The sequence below is a fragment of the Medicago sativa genome, chromosome 6 (assembly GCF_051527215.1).
Source record: "Medicago sativa cultivar Bolivia chromosome 6, Bolivia_mono, whole genome shotgun sequence".
In the NCBI taxonomy this organism is placed as follows: Eukaryota; Viridiplantae; Streptophyta; class Magnoliopsida; order Fabales; family Fabaceae; genus Medicago; species Medicago sativa.
Genome location: NC_140754.1, coordinates 77,478,142 through 77,504,078, shown reverse-complemented (window position 1 = coordinate 77,504,078; position 25,937 = coordinate 77,478,142). Strand labels below are relative to the sequence as shown.

General features: G+C 36.1%; 2 protein-coding genes and 1 non-coding gene across 3 annotated transcripts; all 3 read left to right on the top strand.

Annotated features, from left to right (window-relative positions):
- Window positions 1–3,717: 3,717 nt before the first annotated feature.
- On the top strand, window positions 3,718–3,823 carry LOC146916994 (small nucleolar RNA R71). Its single transcript, XR_015017256.1, has one exon. It is a non-coding gene; the product is annotated as a small nucleolar RNA R71 (small nucleolar RNA).
- A 5,085-nt stretch (window positions 3,824–8,908) lies between these two features.
- LOC146916993 (cytochrome P450 71D10-like) lies at window positions 8,909–10,731 on the top strand. The gene is made up of 2 exons (XM_085718842.1): window positions 8,909–9,884; window positions 9,998–10,731. The coding sequence occupies exons 1-2, from the start codon at window positions 8,988–8,990 to the stop codon at window positions 10,610–10,612; spliced, it is 1,512 nt and encodes a 503-aa protein (XP_085574968.1). The 5' UTR covers window positions 8,909–8,987; the 3' UTR covers window positions 10,613–10,731.
- A 4,216-nt stretch (window positions 10,732–14,947) lies between these two features.
- LOC146916992 (cytochrome P450 71D10-like) lies at window positions 14,948–16,770 on the top strand. Its single transcript, XM_085718841.1, has 2 exons — window positions 14,948–15,923; window positions 16,037–16,770. Exons 1-2 carry the CDS (start codon window positions 15,027–15,029, stop codon window positions 16,649–16,651), a joined length of 1,512 nt encoding a protein of 503 aa, XP_085574967.1. The 5' UTR covers window positions 14,948–15,026; the 3' UTR covers window positions 16,652–16,770.
- Window positions 16,771–25,937: the final 9,167 nt, after the last annotated feature.

The window sequence follows — 25,937 nt, the reverse complement described above, 5'->3', positions numbered from 1 at the left end:
GTTACTGCAGACGTAACAAAATTAATAAATAAGGATGTAAAAAAAAGGCATAAAATTAAAAAAAATCCAAAGAAAAGTGTAAAATTCTTGACAAAAAAAAGTATAAAATAGAAGGATCATACGTGATCATTGATATGGTAGAAAATATTTTATTCAAAAAAAAATGGCAAGCGGATAGGAATGAAATTGGTATGCAATGCATTTTTTTAGATGGAATTTGTTAGGTTAAATAATTGCAAACCTAATAAAGCAAATGAGCGGGAAAAAATTAGGTTAAGTTGCTGCAGACGTAACAAAATTAATAAATAAAGATTTAACCTAACAAATTCCATCTAAAATGCAGCGCACCAATTTAACCTAACAAATTCCCTCTAAAATGTCCTCGTGAGCTTAGCTCAATTGGTATGGACAATGCATAAAAATATGCAGGTCCGAGGTTCAAACCCCGGCCACCACCAAAAAAAAAAAATTCCCTCTAAAATGCAGCAATCCTTAATATTTCTCCTTTTCTCCTCATTGCTGAGCTTTTCATTCCTATCTTGTTGTGTCATCGTTTGTATATATGTATTGTTTTTGTAGACTATATTATTCTGTTGAGCTTTTCATTCCTATCTTGTTGTGTCATCGTTTGTATATATGTATTGTTTTTGTAGACTTTATTTTTGACAAGTTGTTGTATTTAATACGTTTACAAACAGAATACCCTAATTTCCATGCAAACTCGGCTACCCTAATTTCCATGCAAACTCGGCTATATATAGGAAACCCTAAACCGTGTTTTCTTGGTTAAAAGATTTCAAACAATAATATGCTATGTCTGCTAATGATTTTTATTTGTAAATTTAAATCATTCTAAATCAAATATGCTTATATATGTGTCTGTGCAAACGACCTTATTTAATACGTCTAACCCGGGCAACGCCGGGTCTCTAACATAGTATATATAAATGTTAGACAGTGCTCCAAGTTTTCCTATCTTGTTGTGTCATCGTTTGTATATATGTATTGTTTTTGTAGACTTTATTTTTGACAAGTTTTTGTATTTAATACGTTTACAAACAGAATACCCTAATTTCCATGCAAACTCGGCTACCCTAATTTCCATGCAAACTCGGCTATATATAGGAAACCCTAAACCGTGTTTTCTTGGTTAAAAGATTTCAAACAATAATATGCTATGTCTGCTAATGATTTTTATTTGTAAATTTAAATCATTCTAAATCAAATATGCTTATATATGTGTCTGTGCAAATGACCTTATTTAATACGTCTAACCCGGGCAACGCCGGGTCTCTAACATAGTATATATAAATGTTAGACAGTGCTCCAAGTTTTCCTATCTTGTTGTGTCATCGTTTGTATATATGTATTGTTTTTGTAGACTTTATTTTTGACAAGTTGTTGTATTTAATACGTTTACAAACAGAATACCCTAATTTCCATGCAAACTCGGCTACCCTAATTTCCATGCAAACTCGGCTATATATAGCAAACCCTAAACTGTGTTTTCTTGGTTAAAAGATTTCAAACAACAATATGCTATGTCTGTTAATGATTTTTATTTGTAAATTTAAATCATTCTAAATCAAATATGCATATATATGTGTCTGTGCAAACGACCTTATTTAATATGTCTAACCCGGGCAACGCCTGGTCTCTAACCTAGTATATATAAATGTTAGACAGTGCTCCAAGGTGCCCTATGTCATACCCTAATTTTGGACCTAAAAATACTTGATCAAAATGCTTTTCCATCTTTGATATATGTCTATTACTCTTGAGAGACTGCCAATTTGCTATTGTTTTACCCTGATATTTTACCATACTTTACCGTCTTGAAAATATTTTCAACTGTGTATTTGTCTGTGTTTTCTTGCATTTCAAGCCATCCAAAAGGGTTTTCTTACATTCCAAGACATTTGAAATTGTCTCTGATCAATTGCATATTTCTCTGCATTTTATTTCAATGTTAGTTGCAAAAATTCATGAAAAACGGCATTTTAGTCATTTCCTATGTCAAAACTCCTTTTAATCTTTGAAAATTGTCTCTCATTCTTTTTCAATTAGTTTGAATAAATCCTTGCTTTAATTCCATGTTAAAATCCATTTCAAAAATTGCATTTGAGTCATTTTGAGTCAGTTTAGTCCCTAGAGGCATTTTGGTCATTTCACATGAAATTTTGACAGAGAGAGGTTACTTTAAAGTACCTCATTTTGTAGTTGGTTCATTTTAGTCCTTTTTGTGTTTTTTAATTGTTTCACTTTACGTTATTTTCCACTTTACATTTTTTTACCCAATTTTATTTTTAATTTGCATTTTAGTCCTTCATAGTTTTAAAAATTGCATTTAAGTCCTTTTGGTTTTAAAATTGCTTCTTTTGGTCCTTTTTCTTAATTACAGAACAGTCCCTATTTGTGTCAAGTTTTTTTTTTAGTCCTTTTTTTCAAATTGCAGTTTGGTCCTTGTACTTTCAAGAATTGCAGATTAGTCCCAAAGTTCCAGGAAATTGCAGAAAGGTCCTTAAAGTCTTAAAACTCAGCCAAGCCAAGTTCAAGTCCACGTGCCAGCATACCATTGGTCCAGAAGCTACACATGTTCTCATCATCCTTAGGCTTCCTTCGTTTGGTTAACAAGTCTTTCATGAACTTAGCATATAACGGCATTTGATCAAGAGCTTCGCCGAAAGGAATATTCACCTGAAGTTGTGAGAAAAGTTGCATGAACTTCTTGAATTGACCTTCATCCTTTTCTTTCTTCTTGGAAAGGTGAGGGTATGGAAGCTTCACATATGATGGAATAACTTGTGGTTTATCTCCATCTTTCAAGATTTGACTCTTCAAACTTCCTCAAAATTGAATCTTCATCAATTAACTTCTCACTTTTTTCTCCCTCTATTTTTTTCTTCCTTTCGTTTTCAACTACTCCATGATCATCTTCCTTTTCAACTACACCCTTTTCCTCCACCTCAACTACATCATCAACCTTCTTTGGAGCTTTTGGAACTAAAGGTGTCAAAACCTTTTTGCTCCTCAATTCAATAGCATTACAAGACTCATTCTTAGGGTTGTCTTTCGTGTTACCTGAGAATCCGCCTTTGTTTTGTTCAGCCAATTGCTTAGCTAATTGCCCCAGTTGAGTTTCAAGCATCTTTCTAGAAGCTTCATTGTTCTTTCTTTCAGCTTCTTGACTCTTCTTCATCTCTTCAAAGTTGCCTTGAGTCATCTTCATAAAATTCATCATAGTTTCCTCAAGAGCTGATGGCTTTCTTTGTTGTTGTTGAGGAGGAGTAAGCATCTGAGAATTCAAAGCGTTGTTATTTGAGTAACTGAGATTTGGATGCTTGTTGATACCTGAATTGTAGTATTGGTTTGGCCTTTGATAGCCTCCCATGAAGTTAGCTTCCTCACTTGATTGCAACCACTTGTTGTTGCTTATGAGCCAAAGTGAAGCCTTGAAACTCCTTAGTTAGAGCCTCGATTTGTTTGTTCATAGCTGCTTGGTTGGCAAGGATAACAGTTTGTTCACTCACCCCAAACACTCCTCTTTCCTTCTTCTTAGCTTCAGCACGATACTCATTTCCAGCCTTGTTTTCGATCAAAGCCTGGACTTCATGATCAGTTTTGCTCTTGAGACTACCTCCCGCGGAAGCATCTAAGAACATTCTAGTGTTTGGTGTTACCCCCTCACTGAAGATTTGGAGGTATTGTTTCTCGGTGAACTCATGATTAGGGCATCTCTTAAGAAGTAAGTTGAATCGCTCCCAAGCATCATACAATGATTCACCTTCTCCTTGCTTGAAGTTAGAGATCTCCATCTTCTTTTCCCAATATTTAGACATAGGGAAATATTTCTCTAAGAACTTCAGCTCTAACTCTTCCCATGTTTGGACAGTCCCGTTTGGTATTGTTAGCAACCAATCTTTTGCTCTTCCCGTCAAGGTGAAAGGAAATAGCCTTAGTTTCTTTTGTGCTTCGGTCACGGTGGCTGGTTGCACACAAAATTCACAAGTTTCAGCAAAGCGGCTCAAGTGTTCATGAGGACTCATAGCTTCAGTCCCATCGAATTGCTTGTCCCTCAAACCGTTAAGGACAAATGTCTTGATGTCGAAAGCGACAGGGTTAGCTGGTTGAAAGGTATGGGTCAGTTGACCGCGATGAGTCGCTAACCCGTAGCCTCCTAACTTCGGTCTTGGTGGTACAACTCCTTCACCTTCCATAGTTGCAGATTTAGGAGAAGCAGATGTTTCAGATTCAGTTGAGAGTGACTCCGGTATTTGTTCTCGAACACCCGGTGGAACGGAATGAGCTAACCTTTGCGACCGGACAGCTTTCCGAAGTGCTCTAGAAGTTCTTTCAATTTCCGGATCGTACTCTAAGTCGTCAGAGCTCTGTTTACCTCGCATAAACAGCAAAATACCTTAGTAGCGCTGCACGATAAAGAGTAATCAAATGAATACTGAAACAGAAAAATAAAAATAAAAAAAACAGAAAATTAAATTGCAAAAACCCTAGATTATAACGTAATTGCCTTGTTGAAATAAATCAATAGTCACCGGCAACGGCGCCAAAAACTTGATAGACGTTTGGCAAGTGCACCAAATACTATCGAAGTAGTAAAAATATCGATCCCACGAGGACTGTTTTTAACTTCAATAATTCAATTGCGTTATAAAAATAGGATGTATAAAATTTATTTTGTTTCGCCACTAGGCAGTAGATTTGGTTTGATTTTAATTAAATCAAGTAACAGAAAATAAAGATTTGATTAAGAAAATATGGAGAGAGATGAGATCAGATCCGTCAAATCCTCTAAGTTCCCCTAATTGGTCTACTGCACCTATTTGTTATGAATCCTCTTCTAATTTACGATGATTAACAAAATAGCCCTAATCAATCCCTTGAGTTAGGACCCTCTTCTTAAACTACAGCCCCTAATTCCTTAGGTGGTCTAATAATTCTTGAAGGTTTTACCGAACGTTAACCTATTATCACTAACAAACGATTATCTATTCCTAGACTAACCCTGTTTATTAGAACAATTCAATTAGGTCTAAGTCGAAAGCCATGGTCAGTGGTCATTCGTTCTCACAAAATCAAGTTATATGTGATCAAGATATAAAAAGCATTAAGAACAATTGAATTGAATAAACTAGAATTGAATTCATAAACAAAATAGAGTTTCATAGCAACATGTGTCAATTAGGGTTACAAAGATTCATCTCGGATCTAATCTGTAAGAGATTTAGCTACTCATAATCAAGTTTACAAATAGCATAATCAATGATTAAAATAAAACATACATGAATTGGTAAAAGGTTGAAGAAATTGCCCTTCTAGCCGTCTCCGATGTCTCAAAATCGCACTTTGCTCTCCAAAATCGTCACTCTTTTCTTCTGGCTGAGTGCAGTATTTATAGAGATTTTGGGCCTGACCTAATCAAAATCGCGCCGCGCAGTTGTAATTGGCGCTCCGCGATGTCCCTCAAACAGGGACATATGCAAATGTGTCTCAAAAATCGCGGCAAGGCTGTATTTTGGCGTGGCGCGATTTGGTCTGGAAGAACTTCAGTTTTTCATCTTTTTGCACCCCGGAATAGTTAAAATTGCATGAGAACTCTAATAAAATGTCACAATAAGTCCTAAAAATTACGTAATGACAGCATGTCATCACTTTCCGTAAAATGAACTTAGATAATATGTTTGTTCAACGCTAACATCTATGTATGAATGATTATGATTACGTATGATTATGATATGATGTTAGACATGTACAAGTTTATGCAATAGATCAAGTTATGAATGTTAACTGAATACGATCTTAGGTTTCCCTAATCGTCCGGTATAGGAATCATGTCTTGAATAAGAATGTAAAGTCTCGATGCGTCTAGCGTATTTTGAGTTAGCGGTCTTAGGTTCCCCTTAACCGCCATGACACGTATGATGTAAGCAAGACCTATGACAAGTTAAGATAAACCTATGACGGATCTAGTGTGCACGACCGTCTAGGCAAGCATGACCACACACGTATAATCAACAGGCAGGTTGTATTGTAGACACGTGGTGACCGTAGGTTTCCCCCGAGGTTACCTATAGCCTAGGGCTAGGTAGAACTCACTGAGACATTATGTCTCATCCCAATCCTTATTTGTTTCAGATAAACAGGTTGGTATGGAAAGCTAGTAGCCGGATGGATATTCCAGCAAGTGCTCGTTCGTACCCGCTGCAGGATGATATGGATTACAAGGATGCAATTACTACATTTTAGACAAGTTATATTATATTCTTGTTGTACGAACACTTATGGTTGTATAAGATATGCATTCAAAGTTTTATTGTTGTATTTTGATGTATACAGTATCAAGTTAATGCAGATGCTAATCTTTCTAGATACGTTTAGTGTGGGCGTTACACATATCTTGCTGACCAAGCAACGCGCATATCTGTTCAAAATCAGTTGTGTTATATTCCTAAAGGTGTGATTATATTTAAGGGAATATTTGGATATGTTTGGAAGTTCCTAAATATTGTCCTACATATTAGGACTTTCCTTTTTGTCACTGATTCTGGTGATGTAGATCAACTGAACGATCTACAATTTGTTCTGAATCCCAAAAAGATTATTGAGCTCGTATTGCTTCAGTGTAAAAGGAAGACTTCAAGACCTAATTGAGCATTCAAGCCATCATTCTAAAAAGATTAGTTTTTTAGGGTTTTGAGTCGTTTTCTTCGTGTGTCTACTCTTGTATCGTGTTTGATGCAAGTTTAGTAATGTTTGTTTATTGTGAGCCTTTCTTGTATCTTCTTGATACATGTTAAGGACTGTTTATTGAGTTGTAACTCGTTGTGCTACACCAAAGCTTTGAAGCAAGGTTGTAGTTTGTGTTTGAAGGTAACTTCACCATTTGTGTGTTTGAATCTGATAATCATAGGGGTTGTGATTGGTTGTAGGATAGTGAGATGGGATCTCAAATCTAGGAGTTCCTAGGTTGAAGTCTAGACGGGTAGGTCATAGGTCTTAAGTTGTAAACGAGGAGTTAGCTAAGAACTTTAGAATAAGGACTACACTAGTGGATTTCTTTCCTGGCTTGGTAGCCCCCATAGTATGTGTGTTTGTCACCGAACTGGATTAACAACTCTCTTGTGCCATTTACTTTCTTGTCATTTATTTTCATGCGTTTTATTTGTTTATTTGCATAATGTTGGAACATTAAACAGAACATCTGCTTTCTGTTCATCTGAAGTTGGAACATCGCATAGAACATCTTAAAACTAGTGTGCTAGAATTTCAAATTCCTAACAATTTCAAACAATTCATAACAATTTCTAACAACTCCTAACAATTTCTACCACAAATCAATCAATTATACTCTAATCAACATCTAACAATTCAATCAAATCTCATAAACATCTATCCCTATAAAATAAAAAATCATAAAAACTTAAATATGTGGCAATTTATCCAAAAAATCTTATAATTCAATCAAAAAAGCAAATATTATAATTCAATCAAAAAAGCCAATGCAATAGGATAGTAAGCACTTACTTGATTTTGTGTTTGTAATTGGCGTTGAATGGCTTAAGGATGGAGAAAATCGCAACAATGGAGATCAAATCCGCATATGTATTTTTGGAAATTCCTATGAAGTTGTTCTGTTCTTATAACAGAACCCAGATTGAGTTAATTCACGCTGACTTAAGTCACGCTGGGATATACACATGCGTGAGTTAACTCAGGTGAGGGTATTTTGGATAGTTTGGTTGGAGTGAGCGTGAGTTAACTCAGGTGAGGGTATTTTGGATAGTTTGGTTGGAGTGAGCGTTTTATGTTGGAAAGAAATTCCTATGAAGTTGTTCTGTTCTTATAACAGAACCCAGATTGAGTTAATTCACGCTGACTTAAGTCACGCTGGGATATACACATGCGTGAGTTAACTCAGGTGAGGGTATTTTGGATAGTTTGGTTGGAGTGAGCGTTTTATGTTGGAAAAAAAGCAATATTCATATTTCATATTCTTTTTGTTAAATAAGCTTGGATCTCATCCCAAAAGCTAGCTCAAAGGAGGAGGGAACTCAAGTATATTTATACACTCGACAGCCCGGGAACCTGAGCGATGTGGGACATACAACAAACTTCAACACTTTTATATATTATTATCATCAAAACCTTAAAGACATTGTTCTAAAACTCGATTCCTTAATTAGAAATGCTCTTTTAAAATGTTAGTGGATGTTTTATTCATGTGTAGACCAACTTAATTGTTAAAGGAAAAATAATTAAATAGACATCTACTAATATTATTAACAGTAAAATATCGATAGGATCAATTTAGAAAGTTTTTGAAGACGGGAGTCCAACATTTTTTTTTTGAGGGAACAATCGAGTCCAACATCGTGTGCTGCATTTTAAGTAAATCTTTATCTCAAATTTATTAATATGATGCCTATCCATCCTCGTGTCTTTTTTTTTTTTAGAGATTTTAACTGCTTGATTATATACATTTTTTTTCTTTCAAATGTGAACATCTTTTGAATATATATATTGAAAAAAACATGTATTATTTGGAAAAAAAATATTAAAAAAAAAAGAAAATGAAGAGGCAAATCGTATATATATTATATAATTAATATGATGCCTATTCATCCTCGTGTCTTTTTTTTTTTTTAAATTGCTTTGGATTGGAGATATCAATATTTTAAGTACATATGTGCTGTCAAAAAAATTAAAAACTATACGTGCTTAGGTGTATTTGGGAATATCATGTATTGACAAGCTCTTGTGTACAGGTTGTTTTATTTTGACCACACCAAGCACACCTTATGCTTCATGTGTGTCTTTATGCTAATATTGTATTAGTTTTTTATTAATATTTGTATGGTATTAATTAACATGTCTGCATTGTCTTGAAAATGCAGGTAATCATCATTTGAGTCTTTTGCATAGACACCTTTGTGAAGGCATTCTTTAGATTTCTAGATCAAGCTACCATCATGGAGCTTCACAACCCTTTTTCTAATATCACCTTCATGGTCTCCTTTCTCTTCCTTTTAGTGCTATTCAAAATAGTTAAAAGGTGGAGTTGTAACAGTTCCCCCAATTTACCACCAGGACCACCAACACTTCCTTTTATAGGAAACCTACATCAGATTATCAACAACTCACTTCCCCATCACTGCTTCAAAAATTTGGCAGCTAAATATGGACCCTTAATGAGTCTAAAATTAGGAGAGGTACCATATGTAATAGTTACTTCACCTGAAATGGCCAAAGAGATTCTGAAAACAAATGACATCACCTTTAGTGATAGGCCAGACTTTCTTATGTACAAAATATTTAGTTACAATGGTACTGACGTTGCTTTCTCTAAATATGGAGAACACTGGAGGCAATTACGAAAGATATGTGTTTTAGAGTTATTAAGTGCAAAGCGTGTCGAATCATTCAAGCCCATTAGAGAAGAAGAGGTGTCAGGCCTTATTAAATCAATATCTGAAAGTGAAGGATCAGTTGTTAATCTCACTCAGAAGATTATTTCAATGACATATGGGATCGTGACACGAGCAACTATTGGGAAAAAGAACAGACACGAACAAGTGTTCATATCAGCAATTAAGGAACTTGGGAGTTTGTTAGGAGTAATGTGTATTGCTGATTTGTATCCTTCTATTAAAATGCTTCAAAGGGTGGTGAGCAAGGAGAAGACCAAACTTGAAAAAATTCATAGAGAAACTGATATAATATTGCAAGACATCATCGATGATCGCAAAATCAATCATAGAGAAGTAAGCACGGATGAAGATATAGTTGATGTTCTTCTCAAGATTCAACAGGAAAATGATCACTCGCAGCATCTCTTGACTGATGACAATATAAAATCAGTCATCCTGGTTAGTCAACAACTTAACATGTTAACACATTTATTTTCAAAATTCGTAGACTGGTTTATAAATTTGCTTGTTTAAAAGTAAGCTTCTACGGATTAATGCTAATCAATTTGCAGGACATGTTCACTGCTGGTACCGAAACATCATCAGATGTTCTGTTATGGGCGATGTCCGAGATGGTAAAGAACCCAAGGGTAATGTATGAAGCCCAAGCTGAGGTAAGAAGAGTGTACGACATAAAGGGGTATGTGGATAACACAGAGTTGCACCAATTGAAATACTTAAAGTCTATCATCAAAGAAACAATGAGGCTACATCCTCCGGCACCATTGTTAATTCCAAGAGAAAGTAGAGAAAGATGCCAAATCAATGGGTATGAGATCCCACCTAAGACAAGAGTCGTTATTAATGCTTGGGCTATTTCAAGAGATCAAAGAAATTGGGTTGAAGCTGAGATTTTTAAACCTGAGAGATTTCTCAATAGCACAATTGATTTCAAAGGAACAGACTTTGAATTCATACCATTTGGTGCTGGAAGGAGAATGTGTCCTGGTATGGCATTTGCCTTACCCAATGTTGAGTTGCCACTTGCTATGTTACTTTATCACTTTGATTGGAAGCTTCCCAACGGAATGAAGAATGAAGAGATAGATATGACTGAAACATTTGGGCTTACTGTAGGAAGAAAACATGACCTATGCTTAATTCCTATTACTCGTCGTCTTGGATAAGTATTTCCTGAGCAAACAAGTGCAGAAAGTATTTTAGTTTTATTGAATTTCTTTCATCACATTACAATTGGAAAACAATTGAAATAAAGATAGCAAATAAAATTCACCTTTCCCACAAAGGAGTATGATGTTCCTAATAAAGTTTGTACTGCTAATCTTTACAAAATGTCGTACTAAATTTGTCTGTTATATTTGTACCAAAAATATATAATGTGATAAAACGTAGTTCCACACTATTGAAATGTCTAAAAAAAATTCACCACCTGAGCTAAATTTAAGAGATTAGTCATTCTCTTTCTCAATAGATAAATAAATATATGTCTATCTATCTATCTATCTATCTATCTATCTATCTCTTCTCTTACTCATAAAGCTTAACTGGTCAACATTTAACATAATTTTAACCTAATCACTTTCGACGGCAATAAATGTTGGCCGTTGGATGGATCAAAACTTAATCTCAGCCTTTGATCTCAAACCTAAGATTTCCCTCCTTAAACTCTTTTAGAATCTCTAATGACTTATTTACCCATAAATTAATCTTTTAATTACCTTGAAATATTGAATTTGAATTTCCCAATATAATTCCTCTTTTAATGACTATCAATGTGTAATTAATTGGTATAAATTTTCATAGTAAACTATTATGTAACGCCCACACTAAATGTATCTAGAAAGTTTAGCATATGCATTATCTTTAGTACTGGATACATTAAAATTTACAACATAAAGACTTCGAATGAATATTATACACAACAAATCACGTTCGTACATAATGTAACACAACACTATCTATCCAAAGCTTAGTAAAACACTCTTGAATCCATAAGAACATCCTGCAGCGGGTACGAACGAGTCCTTGCTGATTATCCACTCGGCCACAAGCTTGCTACATCCTTCTAAACCAACCTGCGGATCTGAAACAAATAAGGTTTGGGATGAGACATGTCTCAGTGAGTTCTACCTAATCCTAGGCTATAGGTAACCTCGGGGAAAACCTAGGTTCACCACGTGTCTACAATACAACCTGTCGGTTGATTATACGTGTGTGGAACATGCTTACCTAGACAGTCGTGCATGCTAGATCCGTCATAGGTTCTTCGTGACATAACTCATAAGTCTTGTCTTACATTCTACATGGCATGGAGGTCAAGGGAACCTAAGACTGCTACGTCAAGATACGATAAACGTGTCAAGACCTAGTCATAAGCTATTCATGACATGATCCTAAACTGGACGATCGGGGAGATACTAAGACCGTCGACAGTATATCTTTATAACTTGTTCTATAGCATAAGATTGTTCTTGTCTCATACCATAACATAATCGTTGTAACACCCATACTAAACGTATCTAGAAAGTTTAGGATGAACGTTATTCTTAGTACTGGATACATTAAAATATACAACATAAAAATTTTCCGAATGAATAATATTTACATCAAGTCACGTTCGTATAAATAATAATACAATACATCTCATCCATACATAAAAATACATCCTTGATGTCCATAATGTCCTGCAGCGGTACGAACGAACCCTTGAAGTAATATCCATCCGGCTACGAACATGCATAAACATCCTGCTTATCTGAAACAAATGAGGATTGGGATGAGACATAATGTCTCAGTGAGTTCCCCTAAATCCTAGGCTATAAGCAACCTCAAGGGGAAACCTACGGTCACCACGTGTCTACATTACAACATGGCGGTTGATTATACGTGTGTGGAGATTTGCATATTAGACGGTAGTGTTTACTAGAGCCGTCATAATCTTGTCTTAACTTGTTAGGCTTCACTTCCTATACATGTCATGGCGGTCGACGGGAACCTAGAACCGCATTGCCAAGAATACGGTCTACGTATCAAGGCCTAAACTTAACATATCATAACATGATTCTAAACCGGACGATTAGAGGAAACCTAAGATCGTCGTCGGTGTAACATTCTTATCATGTTCTATTCACATCTTGCACTTGTCTCCTAGCATCTAATGCTTTTGCTCTTAAACATGATCGTACATGAGTTCATTCATAAACATATTCATAGTCATAGCATGCATAAACGTATCTAAGTTCATTCATTAGGTTAGCGTTGAACAAACAATCATTATCTTGATTCATTTTACGGAGAGCCCCGGGTGGAGTAACCCGAGAACAATCCCATACATGACCGATGTACGTACATCGGACTCCCTCGGTGTCGTGCGGGTCCCTTGCGGCTTGAACCGTTCCCCTTAGGTCGAGAACCTCCTGTATCCCCCTGGCATGGATAACAAGAGACACGAGCACCTACGTCTTGTTACTCAGTGACATGCGGGTCCCTTACGGATTAAACCATTCCCATCATGAGAACCCCTTGTATCCCCCTGACGTGGATAACAAGAGACATGCCACCTACACTTATTAAGTCATAGTCTTGTCGTACACATAAGTTAATCATATACATACTTGCTTATTTACCTCGGAACCTTGTTCGATCCGATTAGCGGTAACTTATACTTGTTCATGTACATACTTATCATGGTGGAGAGATTAGCTAGTCAATCCACGGCTTACTTACTTGCTAAGTCATACTTGATCATATGCGAAGAGAATACACTTCGCGTCATATCATTCTAGGGATTCATATCCTATACTTGCCATACTTATCATTCGTGCTATCTTTCTAGTTCTCAACACTATGTCGAGGCTCTACATTCATTCCCTTTCTTAATTCACCGCAACCCGAGTAAATCGGCTTAAACTCTCTTGAATCACTCTTGCCATTCATGTTAAGATTACCATGATTTTCATTTCAAGAATCGTTTGATGTTATGTGCGTTGCCTAGATGTTGTTTTGGGGTTATAAAGTTGTAAAACGTTGAAAGAAAAGCTTCGGAATGCACCACCGACCCCACATAGAGCCAACAAGCCAAAAGCATGTTGGCTGGTCCAGAGACCTGCGCTATTAGTGCCCCTGGGGCGTGGCCCTGTCTGAAGAATTTCGCTATTAGCGAAATTTTCGCTAATAGCGTGGTTCTTCGGGTCTGTGGTACTAAAATTGCCATTTTTGACCCAAAACTCGTCCAAATCGATCCTCCAATTTCTCCGGTCCTGGCATTATTAATTTATAGAGTTTTAACTGTATATATGTATGATTTCAAGTTAGGGAATATATATGTCTGATTTCATTTTTATTCTTTATTTTGTTGTATGAAATATATACATCATATAGTTAATTAATGAATCGATTTAGTTTTTTAAAACACTATTGTATTCCGTTAAATGTTTCTAATAATATAATCAATTTGATACCTATATATGAAACTCTAAAAAACCCATGCATCGAACGGGTTAGAGTCTAGTAACCAAAATAATTATAAGCACCAACAATAGATCTAGATATCTAGCTTTCATTAGAGTTCATGACTTGGGGCTTGTTTGGATTGACTTATTTTTGAGCTTATTAAAAATAGCTTATTCAAATCAATGAGCTTTTATGTTAATTCTTAAGTTGGCACTAACGAAATTTGTATCTCCAGAAGTTGTTTTGTTATAAACTACCTTGCGAAGCTTATGAATAATGCATAAAAGCTTATTTATTTGCATAAGTTGTTTTATATAAGCTGAAAAATAAGTCAATCCAAACAGGTCCCATTATGATCAGAGCTTTAACTTTTGTTAACCTTCTTCATATCATAGTTTTATCAACCGAGCTTCTTCTTGGGTACTGTATACTTTCCACACTATTCAAAACTTGGTGTTTCAAAACGAGAAGGATGACTTGAAAGTCAGAATATAATTTTTTGATCATGCACACTTGAACAAATATTAAAGTAACCAATTATTCTTTTATGCATTGTTATCATCAAAACCTTAAAGACATAATTCTTAACCGATTAAAATATCGATAGGATCAATTTAAAAAGTTCTTGAAGACGGGAAGTTGACAATCGAGTCCAACATCGTGTGCTGCATTTTAAGTAAATCTGTATCGCAAATTTATTAATATGATGATGCCTATTCATCCTCGTGTCTTTTTTTTAAAAAAAATTGCTTTGGATTGGAGATATCAATATTTTAAGTACATATGTGCTGTCAAAAAAATAAAAAACTATACGTGCTTAGGTGTATTTGGGAATATCAAAATATGTGCTGTCAAAAAAATAAAAAACTATACGTGCTTAGGTGTATTTGGGAATATCATGTATTGACAAGCTCTTGTGTACAGGTTGTTTTATTTTGACCACACCAAGCACACCTTATGCTTCATGTGTGTCTTTATGCTAATATTGTATTAGTTTTTTATTAATATTTGTATGGTATTAATTAACATGTCTGCATTGTCTTGAAAATGCAGGTAATCATCATTTGAGTCTTTTGCATAGACACCTTTGTGAAGGCATTCTTTAGATTTCTAGATCAAGCTACCATCATGGAGCTTCACAACCCTTTTTCTAATATCACCTTCATGGTCTCCTTTCTCTTCCTTTTAGTGCTATTCAAAATAGTTAAAAGGTGGAGTTGTAACAGTTCCCCCAATTTACCACCAGGACCACCAACACTTCCTTTTATAGGAAACCTACATCAGATTATCAACAACTCACTTCCCCATCACTGCTTCAAAAATTTGGCAGCTAAATATGGACCCTTAATGAGTCTAAAATTAGGAGAGGTACCATATGTAATAGTTACTTCACCTGAAATGGCCAAAGAGATTCTGAAAACAAATGACATCACCTTTAGTGATAGGCCAGACTTTCTTATGTACAAAATATTTAGTTACAATGGTACTGACGTTGCTTTCTCTAAATATGGAGAACACTGGAGGCAATTACGAAAGATATGTGTTTTAGAGTTATTAAGTGCAAAGCGTGTCGAATCATTCAAGCCCATTAGAGAAGAAGAGGTGTCAGGCCTTATTAAATCAATATCTGAAAGTGAAGGATCAGTTGTTAATCTCACTCAGAAGATTATTTCAATGACATATGGGATCGTGACACGAGCAACTATTGGGAAAAAGAACAGACACGAACAAGTGTTCATATCAGCAATTAAGGAACTTGGGAGTTTGTTAGGAGTAATGTGTATTGCTGATTTGTATCCTTCTATTAAAATGCTTCAAAGGGTGGTGAGCAAGGAGAAGACCAAACTTGAAAAAATTCATAGAGAAACTGATATAATATTGCAAGACATCATCGATGATCGCAAAATCAATCATAGAGAAGTAAGCACGGATGAAGATATAGTTGATGTTCTTCTCAAGATTCAACAGGAAAATGATCACTCGCAGCATCTCTTGACTGATGACAATATAAAATCAGTCATCCTGGTTAGTCAACAACTTAACATGTTAACACATTTATTTTCAAAATTCGTAGACTGGTTTATAAATTTGCTTGTTTAAAAGTAAGCTTCTACGGATTAATGCTAATCAATTTGCAGGACATGTTCACTGCTGGTACCGAAACATCATCAGATGTTCTGTTATGGGCGATGTCCGAGATGGTAAAGAACCCAAGGGTAATGTATGAAGCCCAAGCTGAGGTAAGAAGAGTGTACGACATAAAGGGGTATGTGGATAACACAGAGTTGCACCAATTGAAATACTTAAAGTCTATCATCAAAGAAACAATGAGGCTACATCCTCCGGCACCATTGTTAATTCCAAGAGAAAGTAGAGAAAGATGCCAAATCAATGGGTATGAGATCCCACCTAAGACAAGAGTCGTTATTAATGCTTGGGCTATTTCAAGAGATCAAAGAAATTGGGTTGAAGCTGAGATTTTTAAACCTGAGAGATTTCTCAATAGCACAATTGATTTCAAAGGAACAGACTTTGAATTCATACCATTTGGAGCTGGAAGGAGAATGTGTCCTGGTATGGCATTTGCCTTACCCAATGTTGAGTTGCCACTTGCTATGTTACTTTATCACTTTGATTGGAAGCTTCCCAATGGAATGAAGAATGAAGAGATAGATATGACTGAAACATTTGGGCTTACCGTAGGAAGAAAACATGACCTATGCTTAATTCCTATTACTCGTCGTCTTGGATAAGTATTTCCTGAGCAAACAAGTGCAGAAAGTATTTTAGTTTTATTGAATTTCTTTCATCACTTTACAATTGGAAAACAATTGAAATAAAGATAGCAAATAAAATTCACCTTTCCCACAAAGGAGTATGATGTTCCTAATAAAGTTTGTACTGCTAATCTTTACAAAATGTCGTACTAAATTTGTCTGTTATATTTGTACCAAAAATATATAATGTGATAAAACGTAGTTCCACACTATTGAAATGTCTGAAAAAAATTCACCACCTGAGCTAAATTTAAGAAATTAGTCATTCTCTTTCTCAATAGATAAATAAATATATGTCTAATCTATCTATCTATCTATCTATCTATCTATCTCTTCTCTTACTCATAAAGCTTAACTGGTCAACATTTAACATAATTTTAACCTAATCACTTTCGACGGCAATAAATGTTGGCCGTTGGATGGATCAAAACTTAATCTCAGCCTTTGATCTCAAACCTAAGATTTCCCTCCTTAAACTCTTTTAGAATCTCTAATGACTTATTTACCCATAAATTAATCTTTTAATTACCTTGAAATATTGAATTTGAATTTCCCAATATAATTCCTCTTTTAATGACTATCAGTGTGTAATTAATTGGTATAAATTTTCATAGTAAACTATTATGTAACGCCCACACTAAACGTATCTAGAAAGTTTAGCATGTGCATTATCTTTAGTACTGGATACATTAAAATTTACAACATAAAGATTTCGAATGAATATTATACACAACAAATCACGTTCGTACATAATGTAACACAACACTATCTATCCTAAGCTTAGTAAAACACTCTTGAATCCATAAGAACATCCTGCAGTGGGTACGAACGAGTCCTTGCTGATTATCCACTCGGCCACAAGCTTGCTACATCCTTCTAAACCAACCTGCGGATCTGAAACAAATAAGGATTGGGATGAGACATGTCTCAGTGAGTTCTACCTAATCCTAGGCTATAGGTAACCTCGGGGAACACCTAGGGTCACCACGTGTCTACAATACAACCTGTCGGTTGATTATACGTGTGTGGAACATGCTTACCTAGACAGTCGTGCATGCTAGATCCGTCATAGGTTCTTCGTGACATAACTCATAAGTCTTGTCTTACATTCTACATGGCATGGCGGTCAAGGGAACCTAAGACTTCTACGTCAAGATACGATAAACGTGTCAAGACCTAGTCATAAGCTATTCATGACATGATCCTAAACTGGACGATCGGGGAGATACTAAGACCGTCGACAGTATATCTTTATAACTTGTTCTATAGCATAAGATTGTTCTTGTCTCATAACATAACATAATCGTTGTAACACCCATACTAAACGTATCTAGAAAGTTTAGGATGAACGTTATTCTTAGTACTGGATACATTAAAATATACAACATAAAAATTTTCCGAATGAATAATATTTACATCAAGTCACATTCGTATAAATAATAATACAATACATCTCATCCATACATAAAAATACATCCTTGATGTCCATAATGTCCTGCAGTGGTACGAACGAACCCTTGAAGTAATATCCATCAGGCTACGAACATGCATAAACATCCTGCTTATCTGAAACAAATGAGGATTGGGATGAGACATAATGTCTCAGTGAGTTCCCCTAAATCCTAGGCTATAGGCAACCTCAAGGGGAAACCTACGGTCACCACGTGTCTACATTACAACATGGTGGTTGATTATACGTGTGTGGAGATTTGCATATTAGACGGTAGTGTATACTAGAGCCGTCATAATCTTGTCTTAACTTGTTAGGCTTCACTTCCTATGCATGTCATGGCGGTCGAGGGGAACCTAGAACCGCATTGCCAAGAATACGGTCTACGTATCAAGGCCTAAACTTAACATATCATAACATGATTCTAAACCGGACGATTAGAGGAAACCTAAGATCGTCGTCGGTGTAACATTCTTATCATGTTCTATTCACATCTTGCACTTGTCTCCTAGCATCTAATGCTTTTGCTCTTAAACATGATCGTACATGAGTTCATTCATAAACATATTCATAGTCATAGCATGCATAAACGTATCTAAGTTCATTCATTAGGTTAGCGTTGAACAAACAATCATTATCTTGATTCATTTTACGGAGAGCCTCGGGTGGAGTAACCCGAGAACAATCCCATACATGACCGATGTACGTACATCGGACTCCCTCGGTGTCGTGCGGGTCCCTTGCGTCTTTAACCGTTCCCCTTAGGTCGAGAACCTCCTGTATCCCCCTGGCATGGATAACAAGAGACACGAGCACCTACGTCTTGTTACTCAGTGACATGCGGGTCCCTTACGGCTTGAACCATTCCCATCATGAGAACCCCTTGTATCCCCCTGACGTGGATAACAAGAGACATGCCACCTACACTTATTAAGTCATAGTCTTGTCGTACACATAAGTTAATCATATACATACTTGCTTATTTACCTCGGAACCTTGTTCGATCCGATTAGCGGTAACTTATACTTGTTCATGTACATACTTATCATGGTGGAGAGATTAGCTAGTCAATCCACGGCTTACTTACTTGCTAAGTCATACTTGATCATATGCGAAGAGAATACACTTCGCGTCTTATCATTCTAGGGATTCATATCCTATACTTGCCATACTTATCATTCGTGCTATCTTTCTAGTTCTCAACACTATGTCGAGGCTCTACATTCATTCTCTTTCTTAATTCACCGCAACCCGAGTAAATCGGCTTAAACTCTCTTGAATCACTCTTGCCATTCATGTTAAGATTACCATGATTTTCATTTCAAGAATCGTTTGATGTTATGTGCATTGCCTAGATGTTGTTTTGGGGTTATAAAGTTGTAAAACGTTGAAAGAAAAGCTTCGGAATGCACCACCGACCCCACATAGAGCCAACAAGCGAAAAGCATGTTGGCTGGTCCAGAGACCTGCACTATTAGCGCACCTGGGGCGTGGCCCTGTCTAAAGAATTTCGCTATTAGCGAAATTTTCGCTAATAGCGTGGTTCTTCGGGTCTGTGGTACTAAAATTGCCATTTTTGACCCAAAACTCGTCCAAATCGATCCTGCAATGCACCATAACCATCCAGCAACATATATTGACTTTAAATAACATATTTCATGGCAAACTAACATGGAATCAAAAAGAATTGATCAAGAGAACATTAGGGTTCTAAATCCCTCATAAACATAAATCAATCGTTTCTAACATGAATTTACACAACCAAAGGTAGGTAAACTATCTATGGAACTCACCTAATCATGTTTCTTGCATATCTTCAAGCATCAAGCTCAAACCCTAGCTTTTGATCCATTCTTGATCCTTAGTTTCCAATCCAAACCATGCTTTAATCTTTTCCTCCATGTGTATCTTGCTTGCCAAGCTACCATAATCCATGTTTTAGAGGAAGTTTGGATGATTAAGAGAGGAGAGGAGGGCGCAAGTCTAGAGAGAGAAGGAGGAGAAAAATATCTTCCCAAAGCCTAGAGAGAGAACTGAAATGGGAAATGAGATATTTTGGTGCCAAAACCACTTTTATACTCCCTTGCGCGCAAATACTTAAATGCCCTTCGTCTTAGTCGTGTTTGCCTGACACTGATACATAAGTCCATACTTGACTGATATCACATAATAATATCTTCCGTCGTACTTAACATTTTCCATCATGCCCGCTTTTCATGAACATTAGTCCTCTGATACATTTAACCGACAAAATTTCCATTAGCTGACGAGCGGGATGTTACACTCTACCCCCCTTAAAAAAAATTTCGTCCTCGAAATTTAGAGATCACTTACCACTCATCATGACAAAATCTTAGCATCCTTGGTCTAAGCCATTCATATTATAATCATACATTATCATGAAGTTCATTGTATAATTTTCTCATTTTGTTTCTTAATCCACATGCAACTGAACATAGCCTTCTTGATCTTAAATATCACTCAAATTAGAGTTATCTTAGTACATCATGATTTGGAACTTACCTGGCTACACATAGACTTATTGTCTCGGATTCATATCTTACCCGCTTAACATAAACCATTCATATAATTAACTGATCATTAACTTGGACACTCAGGATTTGCCTTTTAACTGGAGTCCTACCGGAAACTAGGTTTGCCCTGCAGTGCTTACTTGAACATAAATATCTTATCATGTACACATAATTCATATATCATCTTACTTATTGTACCTTGAGACACATGTCTCTCACACTCTTTACTCATCTTGACGATTCTACTATTCTTTCTTCTCTTTTAGAGTCTCAAGATATCCTTCGATTTCATAACCATTCTCTTGCATTGAATACTCTTAACATATACTTGTGCGCCTCATAAGACTTATCGAAAAACTTTGTTGTTTACTTCAACACATCTTACTTTCTATAGCATTCGCATACTTTCAAATGTCGCTTCTTGTTAAATAATAACAATATTCGTTCTAACATATTGCTTTAAGAAGTTTTCTAAACATGAGTATTCGGATCCTTGGAACGAATAGAGACATAATCTTTTAAAAGAAATTTGTGAAAAGTGTCATGTTAAAATAATTTCATTTCCAAGTCCCTCAATACCCATTTTGAATTTAGGAGTTTTTAAATCATAATTCGGAATCTTCATAGCAAGTATCGTGATCATTTAACAAGTTTGACACAGGAGGGTATGCACTTCATCGTGCATAACTCGTGATTTATATCTCCTTCCATAATGAAATTCTTGAACTTCAAAAGTAACTTCCTTCTTATTCTTTCTTGACTTACATACACATCTTGGAGACTCTCATTATTGCATAACATAAATCATATAGGATCCTTGACCCTCATAACATTATATCATTTCCTCGTTCTAAGAACAATAAACTTGAATCTTCAAAACATCATATCTGGTTACGATTGCATATTGTTACCTTCTCTTGCATGACACTTCTTCTTTTAATACCGGCTCTACACTTGACAATTCAATCATTACTTTGAGTCACAAGAAGGAACCTTTCGACTCTTACATATATTTCTAGCCCTTCCATAATGAAATTCAATCATAGTACATACTCTTCATTTGTTGTGACTCTAGCCCTTCCTATATTACTTTGGTGAAGACACATCCATTATACCTTTACCATATCTTTCATGGACTGTATTAGTCTCTTTCCGTACTTAATATTTCGTGAGCTTCTCGCTTGTCCCATATGAGCATCATCTTCTTGAACCTTTCTCAAAACCTTTTGTGTGGCAACCTTTGCCATACTTGCACCTCACAATACCTTGTAAGATTGAACCTCACGGTAAACTTGCCGCATTAACATATTATTTTACTTGGGGAAAGACCTTACATTCCCACTGTTTGGGTTTACCTCATGACATATTCCTATCATACTTAAACTTGTTTCTGAGCAATATTGAATCCTCATAGTAGATTCATCATAAATTATACATGCCTTTCTTGATCTTGCTTCATTGCATCCTTGTATTCTCGCATACTATGTCTTGCGTAATCAACTAATGCTTGCTCGTTAATTTCTTTCTTTAAGAAAAGTTTATAATATAACACACGGGTCATTGGTGTTGACGATTTCTCATCATATACAATAAACATATTGAATTCTGGGTCCTAGTCGTTACCTTAATATTCAAGGGACGAGTTGACAACATGACTATGCCATCAAACCTTGTTCCAGGTGAATTGAACTTACTCTATGCGAGTCATGACCGACCGGAACCTACAGAATTCCAATTTAAAATCTATAAACATCAACTCCAATCACCCATATGTGTCTACCTTTCTAAAATCTTGTTAACTTTTTAATTTAACATCTTAACGGGCTTTAGCAATTCAATTAGGCAAAACATAGATCCGGGGGAATACTCATAACTTCATTAAACCTGAAAATCTTGTGACTTCACTTAACTCTTTATCCGTTCCATAAGCCAAAACCTTAAAACTCTTGACTCGAGCTCTTCACTAGCTCTTGCCACATGTCATTAACTCCCAATGTTACCTTAAACTGGATTGTTTCCGTTAATACTTGTCCATGCATTCTCTTCCTTAGAAATCATAGAAGGTGACGTGCATTCGATACTTGTTGTTATACAGAGTGTTTGTTACATAAAAGATTGTGAAAACAACTCCCAATCGCTACAAACGCTCTAGAGACGAAATGACAGTTTTCGGAAAAACTGAAAATTTTGCTCCAGGTTCGCTATTAGCGAAATCCTCTGGAGTGATTTCGCTATTAGCGAAATTTTTGCTATTGGCGTGTTTTCTTCAACTCAGTTTTCCAAAAATCATATTTTACGTAAAAATCTTACTTCCTCAAGTAATCTAGTGCACATCATTCATTCTGGTCATCATAAAAAAAAAATTTATAACTGCTGCATGGCAAGCATTAACATCATTCGATTTAATTCATGGCACATTAGAAACTAATATCTTGTTCATCATGTCACTTAACATGAAACTTCCACATAAGACCTTAACTTTATCCGTTACGAACGCCTTAACTTATTCCTCTGACGACTCATTCCATGTTAGAACCTTATTCACCCCGAACATTCAGATCTGTAACTTTCCTTCTAAATGCCGGAACGTCTATACTCTTGATCCTGACTCGTTCTGGACTCTTAACACACTAATTCCTAAAGCCACCTTAAACCATATCGATTTCGTTGATGGTTGCCCATGCCTTTTTCCTTGAAAATCTTAGGGTATGATATGCATTCATTACTTGATGTCATAAAAGATTTTCGTCACATAAAAGATTATTGTGAAGACATCTCCCCAATAGTCATTGCAAACCATAGGAACGAACTGGTAGGTTTCATAAAAAAATGGGAAGTTTCGTTCCGGTTCGCTATTGGTGAGCTTCTCCAACTCTATTTTTCAAAAAAAACATTCTTTGCATGAAATTTATATTCTCAAGCATACGATGCACATCATTAATTCCTATCATCGTGAAATATTCTACAACATATGCATGTCAATATCAACCTTTTTTCGATACAATTCTTAGCACGTCGGAAATCAATGCCTTAATCCTGATAACATAAATCTTTCTCCACTACGAATAGCTTACCTCATTACGTTTCCACTTACGCAACTTTCCGAACATACATGTCCTTAACTTCCTTCACATATTGCTATTCCTGAGAGCTCGCTGACTCCGTCAACATCTGTCGACTTTTCCCTATCTTGTAGCCTTATCCTGACATTCCAAACTCTTTACTTACAGGTATACGAAGTACTACTAGCATATTACCCAACATTGTCGGAACATCCTGTCTTAACGTTACTTTACATTCCCGGAGGATTCATACTTCTACTTGCTTAGTTCACCGGCCACCTACTGGCACGATCAACCTCTTATCAATACTCATTCCGAGTTCTTACTTCTGAGTTCACACTTTCCAGTGTATCTTCATCACATACTTCATTCCTCCTGGGTCCTATTTAGCTCTCAGGCACCCATTCTATTCGTCGAATGCTAAATTGAGTTGATCAGGCTCAACTAACATCAACAACTAGAACATTTACCCGGAACCCAATGGTCCCACTACTTTAGTTGTAATTTAATGACCCATGTCACGATCTGAATCGACCATCTCTAATACCAATTGTAACACCCATACTAAACGTATCTAGAAAGTTTAGCATGAACGTTATTCTTAGTACTGGATACATTAAAATATACAACATAAAAATTTTCTGAATGAATAATATTTACATCAAGTCACGTTCGTATAAATAATAATACAATACATCTCATCCATACATAAAAATACATCTTTGATGTCCATAATGTCCTGCAGCGGTACGAACAAACCCTTGAAGTAATATCCATCCGGCTACGAACATGCATAAACATCCTACTTATCTAAAACAAATAAGGATTGGGATGAGACATAATGTCTCAGTGAGTTCTACCTAACCCTAGGCTATAGGTAACCTCGAGGGAAACCTACGGTCACCACGTGTCTACAATACAACATGCCGGTTGATTATACGTGTGTGGTCATGCTTGCCTAGACGGTCGTGCACACTGGATCCATCGTAGGTTCATCTTAACTTGTCATAGGTCTTGCTTACATCATACGTGTCATGGCGGTTAAGGGGAACCTAAGACCGCCAACTCAAAATACGCTAGACGCATCGAGACTTTACATGCTTATTCATGACACAATTCCTATATCGGATGATTAGGGAAACCTATGATCGTATTTAGTTAACATTCATAACTTGATCTATTGCATAAACTTGTACATGTCTAACATCATATCATAATCTTACGTAATCATAATCATTCATACATAGATGTTAGCGTTGAACAAACATATTATCTAAGTTCATTTTACGGAAAGCCCCAGGTGGAGTAACCCAAGTACAATCCCATACATGACCGATGAAAACCTAGCTAAGGTACATCAGACTCCCTCAGTGACGTGCGGGCCCCCCCTGATGAGCTTATCCCGTCCTCACGACACCTACGTCTTACATACTCATTTACCACGGATCCTTAAGCGATCCTATTTGTGGTAAACTACACATACATCATAGTCTTAATCATACATACATGAAGGGTTAAACCTATACATGCTTGCTCGTTACCACGGGTCCGTGATCTACCCGTTTAGCGGTAAACTACCTACATAGACATTCTCATCATAGTGAAGGGTTTAACATGCTTAACATGCTTAACATGCTTGCATGGTCTTTCTTATTCATGTGCGAAGAGAATACACTAATCACTTCGTGTTTAAACATACTTGGGACTCATGCTTAGCATTCTAGTACTCAACAAACTATGTCGATGCTCTACATTCATTCCCTTCCTTAAAGATTAGTTTGCTACCCGACTTATATCATATCATTCTCTCGTATGCGAATACGTTAAATATTTGTTTCATTCACAAGAAAACCTTTTAAATGATTATCAAATGGGACCTTGGTTTGAGGGGTTTACTTTAATAAAAACATCAACGAGAAAACCCGACACGAAGCCGCCCAAAAACTGCCTGGAACGAGCCAACAACAAGTTTTGATGCTGTCAGCTCACCATGGCGAGCACTTGCTCGCCCCAGCGAGGACAGTCCAGAACTTGTAAAAATGGCATTTTTGGCTCAAAATCCTCAAAACCAAGTGACCCAAAGCATATTTTAACTCTATGGATCATAGAATACCTGAAAAACATTCATACAGCAAGTATTTACATGTTTAGCAAGCATGACATGAAAAGGGCAACTAATCACAATACATGAAAACCTAGTTTTTTCATGTTTTCCT